This window comes from Archocentrus centrarchus, chromosome 9, assembly GCF_007364275.1.
Source record: "Archocentrus centrarchus isolate MPI-CPG fArcCen1 chromosome 9, fArcCen1, whole genome shotgun sequence".
Lineage (NCBI taxonomy): Eukaryota > Metazoa > Chordata > Actinopteri > Cichliformes > Cichlidae > Archocentrus > Archocentrus centrarchus.
Genome location: NC_044354.1, coordinates 23432517 through 23452914, shown reverse-complemented (window position 1 = coordinate 23452914; position 20398 = coordinate 23432517). Strand labels below are relative to the sequence as shown.

Below are 20398 nucleotides of genomic sequence, written 5' to 3'. Positions count from 1 at the left end.
GATTCAGTAAATGTATAAATGTTGTTATACTTGATTCTAATCTGCTGCAGTCTTTTTTTTTTTTATTCTGTTGGAACTGCAGCCACTTGAACACATGAGCACACAACACGAATACCTGTTCAATCCATTTCAATCTTTAATTCCCCTGATGGAATCCTCCAAAAGGGATTAATAAATTCTAGTCTAAACTGTCCATATTTTTGTATACTGTTATGTTCCCCAGCTGTAACAACACACGCTATAGAAAGATGCTCTCATAAACAAGTACAATGAATGGCATATTCTTAATAAAATGATGTTACCAAATATACCAAATATACCATTGACTACTGTTAATGTCTGGATGGTCTATGTGAGCAAGGGGTTGAAACTAAATCTTAGGACAATGTTGCAAATACAGCATTTTCAAAAGAGGGCTTTAATTTATAAACAAAATAAAGATGATAGCAAAACTAAGTACTAATACAAATAAATTACACAATATAAAATGTTTGACTCTTCAGGAGAGCATATGTATAAATTGTTAAAGTAACAAAGGCACTGAGAAGCTGCTGCATGGTACTCTTGCAGTTGTGTATCCATTTCTTCAAATGCTTCATACTCTGACTTTTCTTTCAGTCACATAACAAAAACAACCACAACCAGGCATCCTAGAACCCAAACATAGGTGCCAACATGTTGTGAAGTCACTCTTCTTCCTCCTCACTCTCCGATTCCTCTTCAAATGCTTCCTTGCTGCCTCCTATTAGCGAGCAGCTCAGAATGGCTTCGCGAACCTGCTGCTTTTCTTCTGCAAATGAAAAGAAGAGAAACCAGTCAAGCTGCATTTTCTTTACCGAGATCTAACGTTTTATGTCTTCAGTAAACTATAAGTTTTAAACGGGTCTTAATATTATGAAGAGCTTCATCACATCTTGTAAAATTTCAAATGGGAAACATTTCATCTTTATGGGGATCTTATTAGTGAAGTATTAAGAAACACACTGACCAAAACTGCAAAATTTAGCATTCAATTAAATCCCTTACCTTCGCTTTTACATTTAGGAAGCATTCGGTGGAGCTGCTGGGTGTTGTATCGGATCAGAAACTTCTGACACGTTCTAATTGTCCCTGAAACAAACAAACAAAAAAGCAAAAACATCTCAAATTAGATTAAAGGCAGTTAAAATGTAAAGTACTGTGCAAAAGTCTTGAGTGACCCCTGCTTTCTTTATATTTTCCTTCCTAGGAGCAGCCATTCTTGCAATTTTTTTAAATGGTCTTGATCAGTAGTTCTCCAAGACTTCTGAAGTCTTTCTAAGTTTTTTGGGGGTTTTTTTGGCCACTGGCTGCCTTGATGATTTTTAAAGGATCTTTTTGGGGGGTGGGGGGAATTAAGCCACTTAACAATTATGTATGAATCATTAAAGTATAAAAAAAAGACAAGGATGGACCAATTTTGTGTGTACACATAACAGAAAACCTAGTAAAGAAAAAGAACCAATTTTAAACTGTACGTTTAGGCACTTGTCAGAAGGCAGCCTGTCACAAAAACACAGTCGAGTCTAAAACAAAAAAATGCCAAAGACCACACAGTATGATCTTTCTACCAACAAAATGATTCCCAAAGAGCTGTTAGCCGATTCATTCTGAAATGTGAGTTTATGTTTTTCCTTACCTCCTACATGCAAACAGTTGAAAAAGCAAGGTATTTTTTGCCCACGAGTTTCAATACTGGTAATGAAAGGCAATGCTGACCACAGGAGTTTGTAACATCTTTTGGGGAAACGTAGAAATACTATTCCAGTGTGAGCATTCAGATATTTAACTAGAACGAAAAGACAAACAATAGAAAAGTAAAACAACATTTACAGCAACATTAGCATAATATCAAGAGCAGTATCATCACCCCAGGAGCCAAAGGGCTATCGGAGTAGTATTATTATTTCCGTTTATTTTACTTTATCAGATTCCACAGAAGAGCTACATCAATTTTAAAGTTAATTTAAGTGTTGATTTGTATATGAACTACTTTCACTTCATTTTTAAGTGTTGGAGCTTTGTCCTTGTCTTACACAATGGCTTACCACAAAATCTAATGCTGCACAGAGCGGCTCCATAGTCCCCATGTGTGCGGGCCACCGCTGCCTTCACTGCCGCTGAAACTGCTCGGTCGTCGAGCAGCAACAGGCGGCTCCTGTCTGACACGTTGACTTCACACAGTAAATACCTACAAGCAGAAAATGCACCGTGAGTAACTATGAACACACACGCTGGAGCAAATAGTACACGGAGAGCACATTTTTACCTCGACTTCAGCCGCACCATCGCTACTTTACCCTACTTCCGTTGGAACTTCCGTCAACAAAACTAGACAAACGCACTAGCGCCGCATGCTGGCCAGTAGAGTGTAATATATAGTTGACATCCACACAAGGCAGCACGATTTTGCGGATACCAGTTCAACAACACATCCGAATAAAAAAGTGAAATAATATCAAATATTACTCGGAAGATGAATAAACGGTCGATAGAGTGCTTTCAGACTAGATAAAACAGTCCTTTAAAAAAAAAGAAAAATTAGATCCCTCCTGCGCGTTAGAAGCTACCCGATGCAAGTAGCTCATAAGGAAACGGGAAAAGCCGGACATTAAACCATTCATACCCTGCGGTAACTATGACAACCTACAGAGTTCTCAGCCAATCACAATCTGACTTTACCATCTCTCTAACACGTTTCACGCCATCTTGATATTACCCTCCTAGTTTGTCAAGTCGCACAACAATTGATAAGCACAGCAAGTGATAAGCAAAACTGTTGCCACGGTGTCTGAAATGAACGGTTCCCGCAACAAACCGTTACAAACAGTCAGCAAGGGGCAGACTGACGCAGACAGCGGCACGGAGAGCAGCCATAAGGACAGAAAGAGCGGCGGAGGCATGCTGAAGAAGCTGAAGTCGAGGCGCAGCCAAACGGATAAGTGGCCTGCGGTCACAGAGGATGAACTCCGGGCTCTAGGAAGAGATATTACCCCGGACCATGTCCTGGGCCTCCGAGCTGTTACGGAAGGTATGATCTGCGAACTTATTGTTAAACTTATCAAAGGCAGTGATATTGCATCGCCTAACTAGTTACGTATGCTAACTGTGGCTAATGTTAAGCAAAGGAGTTTGAGAGCAGCCGACCAAAGGGTAGGTCTACTAAACTGTTCAGTATACTGCATATGTGTGATACATTTGTGATACAGACAACACAAAGTTTACTGGGTTTTTAGCAAAAAAAAAAAAAATATGCGAAAGGACGCAAGTGGGAATTTGGAGCCCCAGAGCGAGCGTTGTTTGGGCCACCCTGTGGTAAAGGCTGGACTGGCTCAGCGGGGGTGGGGGTGTTCTGGGCAAACAGCTGAAAACGCATTGTGGTCTCACCAATATGTGTTTAGGTAAGGCTGTTTGGCAGATAACACGTGCAGCTATATGTGTTTCCATTACTTTCCAAGTGTAAATGTAGTGACCAATCTTTAAGGTTTATTTTGTCCTCCACCTCTGCTAATCATCACTATGATCCCTTCTGTTATTTAAATTATTATAAAGCACACAGTTTAAGTTCTGACAAAGCTGCCTGCTCATTAATGATCAGTTCATCTTTTGTGCTCATCACTATGATGGACCAAGTTCGCACACAGTTATTTAATCAGTTGGTAGATTAAAAAAGCTGTGAGCACCACTAAGTAATTCATTTGGATTGCTGGCTTCTTTCCATTTGCTCCCCTGCTGTGCAATCACCTTCACCCGACTAGTAACCGACCTGCTTTGAATGCATTGTGTATCCCATGGTTTGTCATTGGACACCCGGTTGACTACAGCAGCTAGTGACTAATGTCTTCAGTTGTTTTTGGCTTTTTTCTGGTCCAGACAACAATGGCATTTCTTCTCCTGTATCTCACTACATTGTTTAAATGCTAGGAACATGTGCTGTAGCATTAGTCACCACTCGTGCAATTTGCGGGACCCAGATAACCTATGCATAAAGCCAAGTTGCTCATTAACGGCAGTCTCAGTTCTCAGTCAGCCTTTGTGCTCCAAACAGTTGTGTGACTTTTACAAAGTTGTTACATTAAGGAGACCAGTCTGTGACTATCTGGCAACCACTGGTCATGAGGGGGGAAAATGAGTATTCCTTGAGTGGTTGCAAGTGGTTTCTGGAGGTTGATGGCAGTTGTTGGGTAAGTGATTGATAAAGCCCCAGTCACACAGGCCCAGAATGACCCCCATTTTTTCCTAGCGACCCACCTGTCACTAGGAAAAATTTGTATTCCCCAACCAGTTGTCAAAAACCTCCTTGTGATTGCTTTGGTCTCTAGCATATTCCTGCGGTCACCTGCAGTTTGCATGGAAGTGACCAACTTGTCTGCAAACACTGCCTGGCAGCTCTCTGGGCTGTTGTTACATTTTAATAAGTGGAACATAAACTGAAAATGCAGACCATTTGCCTTCAAGTAAAAGTTGCAAATTTTGAAATATGTTGGCTGCAGCTCTGACGATCCTTTGCATCACACTTTTTCAAGTTTTACTACCGCTCTGCTAGTAGTTAGCAAATGTTGCAGACAAACATGAGAAACCACAGGCAACTGTGGCACCAACCAACGCAATCAGTAGGAGATTTTTGATGCAGCACCTTCTTTGCATCCGACTTCTCACAGCGAGAGCCGGCAACCTCCAGAAACCATTGCAAAATAGTTGGGGAATATTTTCCCCTAGCAAACGGCAGATGTATCACATCCAATATATAGGCATGTAGGGAATGATATTTGGGGATTCTTAATATTGCATTACTTTGGACCTCTGACCTCTTCTTCAAAGACAAATAAGATCAAACTTTAATAAAACGTCTTTTTATTTTTAAAAATGTGCTTAAAATGATACTGCCTTATACTGGCAACATTTATGAAATGATACTGGTGTACGGGGATTCTAAATATCACATTATATTTTGCATCCAGATATCAAATGTGACATTTGACCTCTGACCTCACTTTTACATTTCACATCTGCCTTTCTTTCAAGTTGACCTCAAAATGTGTTTCATCTTTAAAGAAAATACTGTCAAGAGAAAGAAAGAGCTGCCTAATAAGTTAGAAATATACTGTAGTACAATATCATATAATAAGCTCAAGTTATTCATGTTTAGTTATTTACAATATTACAGTATAGGGCAGAGGTGGCCAACTCCAGGCCTCGAGAGCCGGTGTCCTGCAGGTTTTAGATGTGTCCCTGATTCAGGTGTGTTGGATCAGGATCACATCTAAAATCTGCAGGACACCGGCTCTCGAGGCCTGGAGTTGGTTACCCCTGGTATAGGGTTAGGGTATGCTACCTATAATGATTTAGACCTCAGAGGGTTAATCGCCTCACTTACAAGCTAATTGTCTGTGCTTAACTTGTATTATTTTCCCTCCACATTCCAGACTATCTTTGCAGACTTGAAGATAATATCTACAATGTTGACTTCACACGTTTCAAAATCAGAGATCTTGAGACAGGGACAGTCCTGTTTGAAATTGCCAAACCTCCCAACAGCGGTAAGTGATGCATTAAAATTTGCCTGTATACACCAAGCTTAGTACTCTTTAAAAATATAGGACAGACCTGAGTGACTTGCAGAAATTATGATGCATGCATGCATGCATACAAACGCCTTAAAGCTGTTCAGTTATATCCTTGAGATATCGTTTGTTCAAAAAGGTCGTGTAACCAAGCATGAGATCAGCAGCCCAGTTGGGAGGATGCTGTTCGTTCTTTTATCTCAACAGATATTTTTTTTTAAATCAAAGAATGTAAATTCTCATAAGAGGGACCCATTGTTACTTTATTTATATTTATTTAAACCTTTATTTAACCAGGCAAACAGATTCAGAACAATTTCTTATTTACAACTATGACCTGGCAAAAGGCAAAGCATTTTGAGGGGAAGGGAATAGACAAACAATACAGAACAGCAACAAAACAGTACACAACAAATGATAATCATAAAATCACAGTAACCACATTAAGTAAAACATCTACAAACATCCTTAAAAAAGTTTTTTAAATGGCTTTTAAAAATGGGAACTGAAACAAACGTAGTCAGTCTCAATGTTTTCGGAAACAAGTTCCAGTCATTCAGAGCAGCAAAAGCAAAAGCCATCGAGCCAGTTTTGTGAAGAACGTGTATTATATCTTGTAACAGAACCTGGTTGCAGTAACTGACATAGGTATGAAGGTGAATAACCCAAAAGGGTCTTATAAATGAAAGTAAATCAGTGAATATTATGGTGAGTATGTAAGGAGAGCCATTTAACCTGAGAATAAAGCTGACAGTGATGTGTTGAAAAAGAAGCATTTGTGACTAAGCGAACTGCAGAATGATAAATTTTATCCAACTTATGAAAGTCCCTCTACATGCATGTCTATATACTATATCTCCATAATCAAATAAGGGGAGGATGGTTTTTTTCAACAATGGTACATTTTGCAGCCAAGGTAAATGAACGATTTCTGTACAAGTAACCAAGTCTGGCTTTGCCCTTCCATTGCAATACATTAATATGATGTGAAAAAGATAAAGCAGGATCAAACCATATTCCTAAGTATTTATAAACTGTTACCTGTTATTGCACCCCTTTTCACTAGTAGCCCACCCTGTGCATGTATTTAGATTTTTCCATAAAACACTGATTTGATTTGACACTGATATTTCAAACTATGCTCAGTCAGTTCTGTCACAGCCTTTTGAGGATGTTTGTTGCATGATAATAATTTGAAAAGACAGACAATATTTATATTTCAGGGACTACGGTAAAGCATGTATGCCAGTCAGCTGAATTAATCTTCTGTATCAGGTCCTGTGGAGAATGAAGAGGAGAGTGGAGATGCTGACACGAGTGCAGGGCGTTTTGTCAGATACCAGTTTACACCAGCCTTCCTAAAACTCCGCACAGTTGGTGCAACGTGAGTAAATGGACTGTAACAATGTGACTGCATAATGATCGGCCTTGCCTGTGTTTTTTTTTTTAATTGTTTCCTTTCCCCTCTCTGCAGAGTGGAGTTCACAGTGGGTGACCGACCCATTAACAGCTTCCGTATGATTGAGCGGCATTACTTCCAGGGACGCCTTCTCAAGAACTTTGACTTTGACTTTGGCTTTTGCATTCCTAACAGCCGCAACACATGCGAACACATTTATGAGTTTCCGCAGCTTCCAGACGACCTCAGTAAGATCTGTTCTGTTTTGTTCATATTAACCAGCTCTGCATAAATGTTTGTCTTCTTTGATGTTTGTCCTTCTCCTTTTCCAGTTCGCCAAATGGTTGCACACCCTTATGAGACCAGATCAGACAGTTTCTACTTTGTGGATAACAAACTCATCATGCACAACAAGGCAGACTATGCCTACAACGGTGGTCTGTAATACCTGATGGGGAGAAAAGAATGCAATACCACCCAGGAGACAGATTTCCTGGATTGCACCCCTCAGTAAATGGGGTGAAGGCAGAAATTTTCTCTTCTTTTTTTTTTTTTTTAAACAGAATGCAGCACCATACTTAACGACAAAAAAAAAACCCAGACCAGACCATATCTGCCTTCATGTGCAATCACGGATCCATTCATCAGTACCTCTAAGAGCTCAGTTTCTGGGACTCAGAGAGGATGTTTAATTCAGTATTTCTGTTCTATCTGACTGAAAGCTTTCTGTTCTCCATTTGGGTTGTCATACATGTATAATGTAACTGCTTGAACACTTTTGCCTTAATTTCCTGCTGTCTCTGCTGGAAAGGGACATTTTGAGTTACAGAGCTCTTGTGGCAATGCCTATAGACTGTTAGTTGTATTTCATTTGATTACAGATGTTAAAAAAAAAAAAAAATTTTTTTTTTTTTTTGAGCTAAACTACCTTTTGCAAGTGACAATTGTGTTTCCTTTATGGAAAAGCAAGCATTAACTAGATGATTCTGTATTATTATGTTAATAGATGTAGCGTTAATATTTCTGAGTTTGATTCTTGATCAGATATGAATTGTGAGAAATTGCTACTGTTTGTCAGCTATTTAAGCTTGGTGTCCATTTTATGAAGTACAAGTTGACCAGCATCTTCTCTGGTAGATTATCCTTTAATTGAAGGATGGCATGCTACTTTTTTTTTTCTTTCTTTCTTTTTTTATAATTTCAGGTGTGATTTTTTCATTCTGCTAAGCTCTGTTACATTTTTATAACAAATGCTTTTCCTTCTCTTAGTTCTATCAAACTCTGGGAAAGCAGTAGAATCTAGTTACTAGACTTTAAATGTCTTTATGTGCTGTCCACGTCCAGAAGTGTTTGTTCTGCCTTCTTTGCCCACTCCAATGTGTAACTGCACACTTAATTCATCCTGGTTTAGTTTTCACAGCAGTGCTGTGAACCCCACTCTTTAGCAACTGAGTTTGGCCAAAAGTGCGGTATACCTATTGAACTGAGAGCACGTTCTTCTCCTTTGAGGCTAGGTTCTCAGTTTACTAATGAAATACCACAGTAGCACACAACTTGACAGTACAGAGGGACGTAACTTGGTAGTTGGATCTATTTTTAATGCTGCACTAGGGTAGATGCAGTCGTTGACCTGTTTAATAGAGGATACTGGTGACTGTGCAATTTTAACCTGTTTATTACAAATTGTGTGATTTTTAAATTGTACACTAGTTTCCATTGTGTACATTTACAGTCTTAATGCAATACCAGCCCTGCTAGAAGGCCTACTTGTAGGAGAGGTGATTTCCTGTGACGCTCTGAATTGCATAATGCTGAAAAGTTGTCCATAATTTATTCAGAACAGCTACAGTTATGAGTTTGAAATTGGGCTCCGTTTGCAGTGTGATTATCTAATATCGCTTCTTAGTTCCATTTATTTGTTTTTTAGATTACTGAAATGAATGCCTGTAAGGCAGGTAATAATAATGAAAACTCACAGTAAAGTGTATTTGACAATATGCATTTAAGTCATACATTTATCAGGGCTTCCTCTTGTTGTACTGTTATTGATTCTATGTGCCTTGAATCCATTTTTCATTATTTAATGTGAGGAACCCATCCACCTGTAGCAGTAAGCTGAAGGGAAGCAAAATTACCTCATGTTGCATTCTTTTTCTTCATTGATGTAGCATTACCATGTATAAAACAGGGTGTATCCCTCTTTAGCTGTTGTACATTTTTTACAGTGAGGAAGAGAAGTGACAACACATTATGTGGTCCATTAGTACCCACGACAGGTGGGATATATTAAGCACACTTTTTTTTTTTTTAAACAACTGTGCCCTCTTTTTTTTTTTTTTTTTTTTTGTAAGTTGGACTTTATGGACTCCTTCTGTCACCTGTTGCATGGTCACCAGTTTTTATATTGACTAGTTTTACAAATGATGTTTATGTATGATCCAATTTGATGTAAATAAAAAGAAAAGGTGAATGAATGAGATGAAAAACATTTTATTTATCCCATATTTTCTAGCCAATCACAGAGTAGACCTTGCTAATCAGTTTATTGTCTGCCGATGTCACCAGCTCTGATGCTGTTCCCCCAGCAGACCATAGCAAACTGCAACTGAGTGACAGGAAATGATCATGTTTCATGTTAAAGGATCTCAGCTTCTTTAGGAAATCGATCCAGCTCATCTCCTTGCTGTGTACAGCCTCTGTGTTGGTCTTCCAGTTCAGCCTGTTGTTGATATGGACACCTAGGTATCTTGTACTCCACCACCACAGCAACTTCCTGTTCCAGGATAGACACAGGCCGTGTAACCGCCCTCTTCCTTCTAAAGTCCACCATCGCTCTGGTCTTATTCCCATTAGAAGCAAATGATTCCTCTCCAGATCACTCCAAAATCATTCACAAGTGCTCTGTGCTCCTCCTGCCCATCACTAATACATCCAATCACTGCAGAATCATCTGCAGACTGTTTCTGTGGGTGGCATGACCCGGAGTTGTATTGAAAGTGTGAGGTGTATGAGGTAAACAGGAATGAAGACAGCACAGTTTCCTGTACTGCACATCATCAAATCAAACAGAACACCACCCAATCTCACATAATGCGGCCTCTGTCAGGTAGCGGTGAATATGGTTACTGACGTTTCCTGTAGCTTCTGTTTCTCCGGAGCAGCAGCTGAATCATGTTAAATGCACTTCACTGTGCAGTCATTACTATCTAAATTGCAGTCAGCTCTCTGCAGCATGTAGATGATTCACTCCCAGATTTTGCCTGTATACAAACTGCAGAGGGTAAAGAGATGTTTTCACCTTTGGTCTGAGGTGGGCCATGTGATGACAACCAAACATAATATCAGCATCAATGAGTTATAAGAGGTGCTGTTTTCCCCCTTGAAAAATTGCATTTAATAGTTTTAATAGTGACTGCAATAGAAAAGAGACTCCATAAAGGTACAAAAACAGTCACACAGGACCCATAAAACTAACTTCGGCTTCAAGCTTCATTTAAGTTTGAGAATAGTATTTAACCCTGATTTACCCCCATTTGTTTCTTAAAACTCTATGAAAGTAATGATGAATACGAGAAATGGTTCCTCCCCCTCTTTTTTTCCCCCCTCCCTGCTAACAAAATACATTACCCAGAATCCTCAGCTGAAAACACAACACTAACAGCACGTGTTTTATCATGGCGGCCCCCGCTAAAAAGATGGTTGGGATTTCGGACGACTCCAGCAGCAGTGACGACGAAGAGCTTAGACGATGTCAGGAGGCCGTTTGGGAGACGAAGTCTATCAAAACCAAAGGTTTGGACTCAGGGACCAAGTTAACATACATGCAACCGCCAGCTGTTCCCATTAGAGACGTGAAGTTACCACCGAATATTTATAGTCCATGCAAAGAAGGTTTTATTGTCAGTTAATAAAACCATAAAGGCATTTCATTGTCTAAATTTAACAATATTACGGTAGGACTATCAGAGCTTAGCTCACAGTCTGACATTTTATCAGGTGCAGCGTTACTCTGTTGATCACTGTAACTCTCTTTGATTAAAGATGGGGACGGCAGTGGGAAAGAGTCAAAACGGTAAGTGTTACCATTAAAATGTCCACTAACTCTTTCTGGTGCACAGATATCAAATATGCGGTCTTGGGCCGAAACACAGTGGCTCTTTGGCGCCACTGGATGACTTTGCAAAGCGTGAAAACCGCTGTGAAGTTATTAACCACTCCATATATTCAATAAAATGCACTGTTGTTCATTTCACTGCTGCACAGGAGCGGAAATGTATCGAAAGTTCAGAGTATTTCCAGATCTAGATCAATAGTTTGAATCATAAATATGTGGAATATTTAAGGTTTTGTACCTTTCCACTAACTGTAAATTTGAATATGCATGTAATGACAGTAAACTCGGTGAATATGGAAAAAAAAAACTGATGTACTTAAAATTGCACTTACTTTTTGTAAGATATCTGACTGTTCTGCAAATGAATCACTCACTAAGTAACAATAATTCAACAAGAATGTATACCGTTTGTTGCCTGGTCAATTCTTCAGGGAGAATCACTGAAGCATAATAATAGCACATACCTCAAGGCATGAAGCAGTGTTGTGACAGCTTGGCATAGAACGAATTTTAAATTGTATCTTTAGGCACTTAATTATTATTATCTTGTTGCAAAAACACACCATTTGCTCCAATTTCTTTAGTTGAATCTAATCTAAAAATGTCAAAGACATTATATTTGGACAGGCATAAAATCGTATTGTAACAGACTGGATTATAAGTTTCTTGATGTGTTAACTTTAAAGTGTTCAGAATTTCTACTTAGTTCAGGCAGAGGCATTCTTACACTGCAGCAATAGGATTAACTGTGTGTCCTTAAATGTGTAATGACTTAGAGGCTGCGAAGCTTGTCAATCATCTTGGTTACCTATGACAGAATCTGCAAGAGAACATGCTGGTGGTTGGCTGAGTGCATGGGGGGGGGTGGGGAACGTGTGCTGGTGCCCACGCGAGAGAGAGAGAGAGAGAGACATACACACACACACACACACGCGGCTGAAGAGTGTTGCAGTTGTTTTTAAAAACAGTTCTGTTGTTTTGGGCGTTGACTACGGCCCACAGTAGCCTGTGCTTGGTTCCAAATAAACAGCAAGTAAACTGTTTTCACTGTGGTCTGTTTGAGGGACGCTACAGTATTTTTGCACCAACAAAGTGATTTTATCTCAGAAACATTGGTAATGTTTTTCTTCTTCTTTTTTTTTTTTTTTTAATATTAACATCAGGAATTAAATGAGCTTCATATTCTTCTTTTGCACAACAGTCTTGTTGTTGCTGACCATGAACACGATGGCAACGAGCTCCAGGTCACCGCAGGATTTCAGACACATGTTGCCCGAAAGTTAGGACGCTTTCTTGACAGGTAACTGATTACAGAAACCAGAAATTCTGGGTTATAATCAGTGATTGCTCTATAATTGTCTGATCATTATATTTGCCTTTCAGCTGCATTTCAGAGATACAACCTCAAACTTTATCCTGTTTGGAATCAACTAAATGTAACAAAGATGATGAGGAGGAGGATGAAGGTAAAGTCTCTTTAAGGAGCTTTTGTTTCTGTGGGAACTTGTCTTCATCTCTTTAAACCTTGCAGTTTTCTTTTTTCTTTTTTTTTTTTTTTTAGGTTTTCGTCTGTTTTCCACATCAGTCCCAGGAAAGAAAGCCGAAGATCCTCCCGCCCCTGTCAGACGTCGGCCTGCTCCCAGCTCAAGGTCCTTTTATTTTTCTTGTTAATGTTTTCTTCCCAAAAATATTGATTAATTTTTAATCTTTCTGAATGACGTTATTCTTCTTTATGCCGCTCTCAGTGACAGCGACGATGAGATGGAAATGAGGCTGAAAGAGGCAGCGGTGTCTCTCAAAGATCTGTTACCCTCGTCAGCACTCTCACTTCCTTCGACAGAGCCTCCCTGCTTGGAAAAAGTAAAGACAAAGAAGGCGGCTACAGAGGGAGAAGTGAGCTGCGTTGTTAAGAAAAAAAAGAAGAGGCAGAAGATTCAAAAGGACAGGGAGCAGGGGGACTCGGGTTCTACTCCTGATGCTCAGAGCAATGGTGAGCTCACAAACTCAGAGCAGGAACATGTGCAAGTCAAAGGAACGCGGAAAAAGAAGAAGAAGAGGAGAGAAGGAAACACAGAGGAAGAAGCTTTGAACTGATTTTTAATGATTGTCTGCATTCAGAGATTGAAAATATCTTTATTCCAGAGCTCATGGTTGAACTGGGAATCATCTTTACTTTGTCATTAATGATAATGTAAAAAAAAACAAAGTGAAAGTATTTCAAGGTGAGTAAAAAAAAATTCAGATAACATGCCGTTCAGGTCAATTTACATTTTGTTAAATTCTGAAACATTTACAATTGAATAAAAATACATTTTGATGTTAATTTTCCATTGATTCTCTGCTGTGTCAAGAGTGAATATTCTGTCTGTCCTTGTTTCAGTTACAGTTTGAAGTTTGAGTCAGTCAGTGTTTGAAAGATCAAAGCCCTGATTCCAGAGGCCTGTACTACAAAGCAGGATTTGGGCTAATCCAGGTAACGTCAGGTGTAACTCTGGATTTTCAGTATTACAAAAGCTGTTCTTTTAACGGTGGTACATCTCCATGGTAACCTCTGCTGCAGACCTTACCTGCTCTGGAGCAGGTGCAGCAGGTTTGCTGCCCTGTGTGTATTACATGTAACCTAATCATATTTTTGTTACGATTGATCAGATGTTGCCAGTGCAATCTCTTTCAATATATAAATTGATAAACCCTGGCTTGACATCAAGTTCATAACCACTTTCTTGTGACCGCTTTGCCTGAATACTGATGTTGGACTAAGTGAAGCCAGATGCTGAAAATATATCCCGGGTATGTTGAACTTGCTTTGTAGTACCGGCCCCATGATTTTCTGGAAATTGACAACTCTGGTAGCTGTCCATCCCAATAACACCCTCCTGAATCCAGCTGACAGTCAGGAGATGGTTTTATTGTGCGGTAGAAACCATTTGTGGAGGAATATAGGAGCTGATTTCCGTCGGTGAAGGTGAGAGAAGGTGAGATTGATGGCTCTCTGTCCTCTGAGAGGAAGGATACAGCTCAAGGCTCTCAGAGGAAACTGTTGACAAAAAAAAAAGGGACTTTAGATTCTTTGCAAAACGCATTTCTGTTAGGACATTTGTTCATCTGTGTGTGGATCAGGCTACATAGGGATTTGAGGGTGTCATTTAAATCACCTTTCGTTCCCATTCTGATGTTTAGTTTGAACTTAAGCAGGTCATCTTGACCAAGTCTGCATGCCTAAATGTGTAGAGTTGCTTCGATGTGATTGGCTGATTAGATATTTGCATTAATGAGCACTTTAGCAGTTGTACCTAAGAAAGTAGCTGATGAGTGTATATGCTGTGGAGTAAAGCTCTATTTACATCTGTGTACCTGGCGCAGGTGAGTGTGGTTGCAGGTTTAGAGAGTCTTCCCGTAAAGGTGTGTCTTCCTGCTCCTCAGGGTCTGTGGTCAGAATCTGCCCGAACCAAGAATCAGAATCAATTTTATTGTCATTATATGTCAGACATATTCAAATGATTGATTACGTTTAAAATTACGGCCAAATTTATGAAATCCCCAGAAATGTGACTTTGCAAGGCTGAGACCAGGAAGCAGAGTTACAGTTTTACATGCCTCTCTGCACCTTCTCTCCTCCTGTCCTCCACCCCACAAAACCCAGTTCCCAGATGGTGCCTTTGCCCAGACCACCAATAAACAAACCAAAAACCAGCAAAAATGATTGAAGCATAAAAATTCACAAAGAACAATATAGCATTCTCAGCTGCACTGATGAATAAAACAGTTAAATGTTGATTGTTAAACATTAGGTCTCTTCTAAGTCCCTGTTAGTAGTGAAGGTTACAAATGACCTTATGGCTTCTGACAGTGAATTCATCTCTGTGCTTTTCCTGTTAGACCTCAGTGCAGTATTTGATATTGATACCTTAATATTTTATTACAGAGATTAGAGCATGCCATAGGGAACAAAGGTACTGCGATGCAGTGGTTTGAATCATTTATCTAATAGAATCCAATTTGTTCATGTAAATGGGGAGTCTTCTTCACACACTAAGGTTAATTCTGGAGTTCCACAGGGTTCTGTGCTAGGACCAATGCGATTTACATTATACATGCTTCCCTTAGGCAGTATTATTATAAAACATTGCAGACATTTTCATTGTTATGCTGATGATACCCAGCTTTATCTGTCCATGAAGCCAGATGACAGACAGCAACTGGAGGAATGTCTTAAAGACACAACAGCCTGAATGATGTCTAATTTTCAGCCTCTAAATTCAGATAAAACTGAAGTTATTGTACTCGGCTCTGCAAATCTTAGAAACATGGTGTCTAACCAGACACTTACTCTGGATGACATTACCTTGGCCTCCAGTAACACTGTGAGGAATCTTGGGGTCACTTTTGACCAGGATTTGTCCTTCAATGCACATATTAAACAAATATGTAGGACTGCTTTTTTTGTATTTGCTCAATATTTTTAGAATTAGGAACATCCTGTCTCAGAGTGATGCTGAAACGCTAATTCATGCATCTGTTACTTCTAGGCTGAACTTTTGTAACTCATTACTATCAGGCTGTCCTAAAAGCTAGCTGAAAAGCCTTCAGCTGATCCAAAATGCTGCAATTAGAGTAGAATGGGAGGCAGAGCCTTCAGCTTTCAGGCGCCTCTTCTGTGGAACCAGCTCCAAGTTTGGATTCAGGAGACAGACACCCTCTCTATTTTAAAGATTAGCCTTAAAACTTTCCTTTTCGATCAAGCTTATAGTTAGGACTGGATCAGGTGACCCTGAACCCTCCCTTAGTTACAATGCAATAGGCCTAGGCTGGTGGGGGGGTTCCCATGACGTACTGAGTGTTTCTTTTCATTCACCTCTTTTGACCTTGTTTATCCCCCACTCTGCATTTAATTGTTATTTGTTATTGATCTCTAGCTCTCTTCCATAGCATGTCTTTTGTCCTGTCTCCCTTCTTTAAACCTGGTTGCAGCAGATGACTGCCCCTCCCTGAGCCTGGTGCCACCAGAGGTTTCTTCCTGTTAAAAAGGGAATTTTCCTTCCCACTGTTGCCAAGTGCTCGCTCATAGGGGGTTGATGATTGGTTTTTTTTTGTTTTTGTTTTTTTTCTGTAATTATTGTATAGTTTTTAACTTATAATATAAAAGTGCCTTGAGGTGACTGTTGTGATTTGGTGCATAATAAATCAAATTAAATTGAAAATTTTGATTATTAATGCTGTTAACAGACATGCTAAATTTTCTCCAGACCCAGTACCTGTCTGACAGCAGTGAGGCTGGCCAGGCTGCTGCTTTCAGTGATAACCATGGCTTGAGACAGCAAACTGGGGGCGTGGTACTGGGGTGAATCCGATTTGCTGTACACTGAAATGACAAGTAGATGAATGAATCTTTACTCGGGAATAACGTGTTGATCTCATGTCATTATGTTGCTGCAGCCTTACTGTGACATGGCAGCTGTGCCATGGTTGCCATGAATGGACTGGCAGCCATGTGACTCTGAAGCTGCTGTGATATTGGCTGCTGAGGAGAGGCATGAAGCTGCTGCTGGAATGAGATGGGCTGCAGAGTTGTGAAACCGCCGCCCATGTTGTTTATGACAGGCACAGTCTGAGGTTGTGTGGAGGCTAAACCTGTGAAATCACATTGATATTGGTCTGAGAATGTTTATACTTATTACCAAAAAAAAAAAGTGTCAATCTTACCAATGAGAAGAGAGGACTCCCCCAGACTCATGACGCTGGGCACTGAGGCCATGATGAGGCTCTGTGAGGATGCAGGTGAGGCAGACAGACTGTGCAGGGAGGTGAGAGTGCTTACTGGGGGTAGTGGGCCACCACTGGACACCTGAAACCAGAGGATGGCGTGTTCACAAGGGCAGCAGTGGATGCTGGTAATCTACAGTATTGAATAACAAGGAATCGTGATGCAAGCTCTCACCAGCTTGGGGTTATGGGTCTCGAGGAGTGTGTGGCTTGGCTCCAGCTGGACTGGACTAACCATGAGACGTCCCGCTCTCTCCCCTCCACTGCCTCTGGCTGAGCTCACAGTGTCACATGAGATTTGCTGGCTGTATTTCACACCTGGGGAAAAAAACCAGGAGCATCAAGTCCCAGAACATTCATAAGGTTTGTTGTTTACACATGTGCCAGCTAATTTTGCGCCAAATGGTAAAATGCCATCAAAAATATCAACTGCCACATCCAGCAGAGTCGTTTCTGTAAGAGTGTGGCAGATACTGTTTTACACCAAAGGATCAAAAAAGGCTAAAAGAGAGTCTAAAGATCCACCAACTTTGTTCACTTGCTCCCTTTTTCAGGAAGCCATTCTGATTACACTCTCAAATTTCAATGTATCACCCTTCAGGCCTGCCTGAACGTTGCTAGGTTATTACCGTGCTCAGGACTGGGTGGAAGGTTGGGGTTAGAGGAAGAGGCAGTTTGGCTGCCGAAAGGTGTGTCAAGGGCCAGTTTGTGACGGAAAGCCTCCTCTTTACGACGGTTAGCGAACCAGTTGTATACTCGAACTTCGGTAACCAGGTTGGAACCGAGGCCAGCAAGCTGGGAGGGAGACACACCCCTCTGGAGGCATTCGGCCCTAAAAGAGGAAGAGTACACAGATACGTGATTTGGCATTTTATAGATCTACATTGTCTCTTTATTATTATGATCCAAGGATTTAACAGCATGTGGCTGCACCACACAGGCAAATCCATGCAAAATAAAAAAGAACAGCCTGTTGTTAATTAAAGAAATAAAGGATCAGATGCCACTAATTTAGAAAATGTAATCATGTTAAAGTTCCTCACACATGGTCAAGAAAAAATAATATAAATGTTAAAAAAATAAAAGAACCCTGTTTCACCTGTTACACTCTTCCACCAGCCCCTCTCTTTCCTCCTTGCTGGGGTTCTTCTGTCGTTCGTAGGCATGGAAGAGGATCTGCAGGGATGCTGGACCCCACTTGAACCTGTTCCTCCGTCCTTTCTTGGTTTCCTCCCCTTGGTCCTCCGCAGTTTGAAGGCCATGTTTGGCATTGGTAAATTCTGGATTAGAACAGTTAGCGTGTTTTAATCACAGCAGTTTTTCCTCATATCTTTGTGTCACATTTTTGTTCAGTGTTTTAAAGCAGAAAGTAGCTCTTAGAGCTCCAGCACTGCTTGTGTACTCACGCTGGCTGATCTCGCACTGCTTCTTGACATACCAGCTGTACAGGGCAGCTCTTTTTTGGTTCTTCATGGGTGTGCCTTTGTTGAGGTGTTGGGAGAGGTGGGACTGGTTGAGTCCTGTGGACTCCACTACCTCTCTCTGAGGTAGGTTATGCTGCTGCATGTAGCTTTTTACCATTTTTGCAACATGCCAGGGGTCCTCACTGTTGGACACAGACATCTGAGCTTAAAAATACATATTTTTTGCGTAACTGCCTACCTTATAGTGTTGTGCATTTTTATTTATTGGACTTATTCTTTTCCTTAACAGATACCGGTATCTGGAGAAGTGCTAAACAGGCAGTTTGTCACATCAGTAGAGACATAAAGTACGACCACATAGTGGGAAGTAAAGAGAGGTTTGTTGACAGAGAGCGATAAGAGAGCACACACAGGAACAAAGTCCAGCCCTTACAGATCACTGGGGTGGAAAACATGAAAGGTCTATGAAGCCTAATTAAACATTTTCAAGTTGGAAGCGTCATCAAAGATACACAAAATTATTTTAATTAACATCTAATTTAATGCTCAGTTGGTTTTTTTTGGTAATCAGAAAAAAAAATCTTTTTCAAAGCAAATATTTTTACATTAAATGATGGTGATATAATTTCTAAGAAGTTTCTGTGTTCCATATACTCAAAATCGGGTCTTAAAACTGAATGGAGAAATATCACTCATGCGTTGAGCAAACACGGTCTCACATGACCAGCTCTGCTCCATTAATCTTCACCTTGTGCTTATGGTTTATTTATTAAGAAATGGTCAGGGAGTAATGATGAGGGTGGGTAATTAGTAACTAGCAAAGGAGGAACCCTCTTTATATTCGCCTCAGAGCCAGATTGCAGAGAGAGAGTCAGAGAAGCATGGCAAGGAGGGAGGATTTGGTAAAGAGAGGGGGACCGAGTTTAAGAAGACAAACAGAATAGTGGTGTTAACAGGCAAAGTGTTGCTTCGACTCTCTGCTACATGGTTTTGATACACAGGAGGTAAAAGAAAAAAGGAGGAGAAACAGTGATGGGGATGTCGTCAGTTTACAGAATTGACCTGATCAGGTCCTACTGGGAAAAACTGCTGAGTGAGAATAGCAGTTACCGAGACATTAGGATGATTTTCGCTCTTGCCATTAAGCTTCCAGAGAAGTGCCAGGATCTACTTACTGAAGTAGGTGCTCAACTTCAGCCCGCAATTTGGATGCCTCTTCTGGAGGGAGCTTCTCCAGATCTCGGAATATAGGTGGTGGGAAATCCATTTCTCCCTCCTCTGAGCTCTCTCCATCCCCCCTTTCTCCCTTCTCATTGCCAGCACTTGCCCTGTTTCGTTCCAGTTCCCCCATGGCTTGGATCAGAACCTCCCGGGACAGTCCAGATTCCAGCAGGGCCCAGATCAGGTGCTCCTGAAGGGCTGTCACACGTTTCGGCCCCGATTTGGCTGCCTCAGCCCTCTCCTCTCCCTCCATTAGTCTTATGTCTTATCTCACTACTGCCTCGCAAACAAACACTGCTCTCATGTGCACTACCACGCTCAAACGATTGCAGCACAGTCAGTGCCAGGCCTCATTATTATATCTGCAGTCCCTCTTCAAAGTAAACTTTAATTTTCCTCTGCTGAATTTCCTCCCGATGTGTCCAGAGCTGTCCGGTTTTTAGCTTTCCACCTGTTGTTTTTGCTTTCAAAGGTCAATTTTCTTTTAATCTAACCTTCCTCCTATTCACCCCCCTCCTCCTTCCGTGCGCCCTGTGAACTTTGTCCCCACTCTCTCAGTCCTCAGCAGTGACCAAAGTTCATCTTAAAAACAATAAATAGAAATGGCAGAGGCCACATTTTACTTCTCGAAGCAGAAAACCGATAAGTTAAAGGGAGAAAACTTAGAAAGTTTGAAGTAAGCTTTACATGTATGGCTTTGTTCTCATACTGAAAGAAATCTTTTGGAACACAGAGAGGTTTTTCAGCCTCTTTTTTTTTTTTTTCCCCCAAAAAATAACATTTACTCCAGGCTGTTATGCTAAACCACATGTATAAAAATAAATAAATAATGAACATAATTCACAGACTCACAGGAGATCAAGCTGTGCAGAAACAAAGTTTGATTCGTCCTTTA

At 40.5% G+C, this 20398-nt stretch overlaps 4 protein-coding genes across 5 annotated transcripts; 2 read left to right on the top strand and 2 right to left on the bottom strand.

Annotated features, from left to right (window-relative positions):
* Positions 1–99: 99 nt before the first annotated feature.
* Positions 100–2804, bottom strand: pop5 (POP5 homolog, ribonuclease P/MRP subunit). Its single transcript, XM_030738218.1, has 5 exons — positions 2288–2804; positions 2067–2209; positions 1658–1807; positions 1027–1110; positions 100–790 (listed from the first exon to the last, which is right to left on the bottom strand). Exons 1-5 carry the CDS (start codon positions 2305–2307, stop codon positions 687–689), a joined length of 501 nt encoding a protein of 166 aa, XP_030594078.1. The 5' UTR covers positions 2308–2804; the 3' UTR covers positions 100–686.
* On the top strand, positions 2707–9455 carry unc119b (unc-119 lipid binding chaperone B). Its single transcript, XM_030738216.1, has 5 exons — positions 2707–3049; positions 5445–5558; positions 6858–6966; positions 7057–7229; positions 7314–9455. Exons 1-5 carry the CDS (start codon positions 2815–2817, stop codon positions 7424–7426), a joined length of 744 nt encoding a protein of 247 aa, XP_030594076.1. The 5' UTR covers positions 2707–2814; the 3' UTR covers positions 7427–9455.
* A 1172-nt stretch (positions 9456–10627) lies between these two features.
* Positions 10628–13429, top strand: c9h12orf43 (chromosome 9 C12orf43 homolog). Of its 2 annotated transcripts, XM_030737472.1 has the most exons (6): positions 10628–10773; positions 11023–11053; positions 12297–12395; positions 12479–12561; positions 12657–12744; positions 12841–13429. In XM_030737472.1, exons 1-6 carry the CDS (start codon positions 10656–10658, stop codon positions 13187–13189), a joined length of 768 nt encoding a protein of 255 aa, XP_030593332.1. In that variant the 5' UTR covers positions 10628–10655; the 3' UTR covers positions 13190–13429. The 2 variants fall into 2 exon arrangements, with proteins under 2 accessions (XP_030593332.1, XP_030593333.1); XM_030737473.1 differs by lacking the exon at positions 11023–11053.
* hnf1a (HNF1 homeobox a) lies at positions 13342–19983 on the bottom strand. The gene is made up of 10 exons (XM_030737471.1): positions 19458–19983; positions 18265–18464; positions 17958–18138; positions 17488–17690; positions 17034–17176; positions 16799–16940; positions 16538–16726; positions 16351–16457; positions 14450–14534; positions 13342–14132 (listed from the first exon to the last, which is right to left on the bottom strand). The coding sequence occupies exons 1-10, from the start codon at positions 19754–19756 to the stop codon at positions 14002–14004; spliced, it is 1680 nt and encodes a 559-aa protein (XP_030593331.1). The 5' UTR covers positions 19757–19983; the 3' UTR covers positions 13342–14001.
* Between the last annotated feature and the right edge of the window lie 415 nt (positions 19984–20398).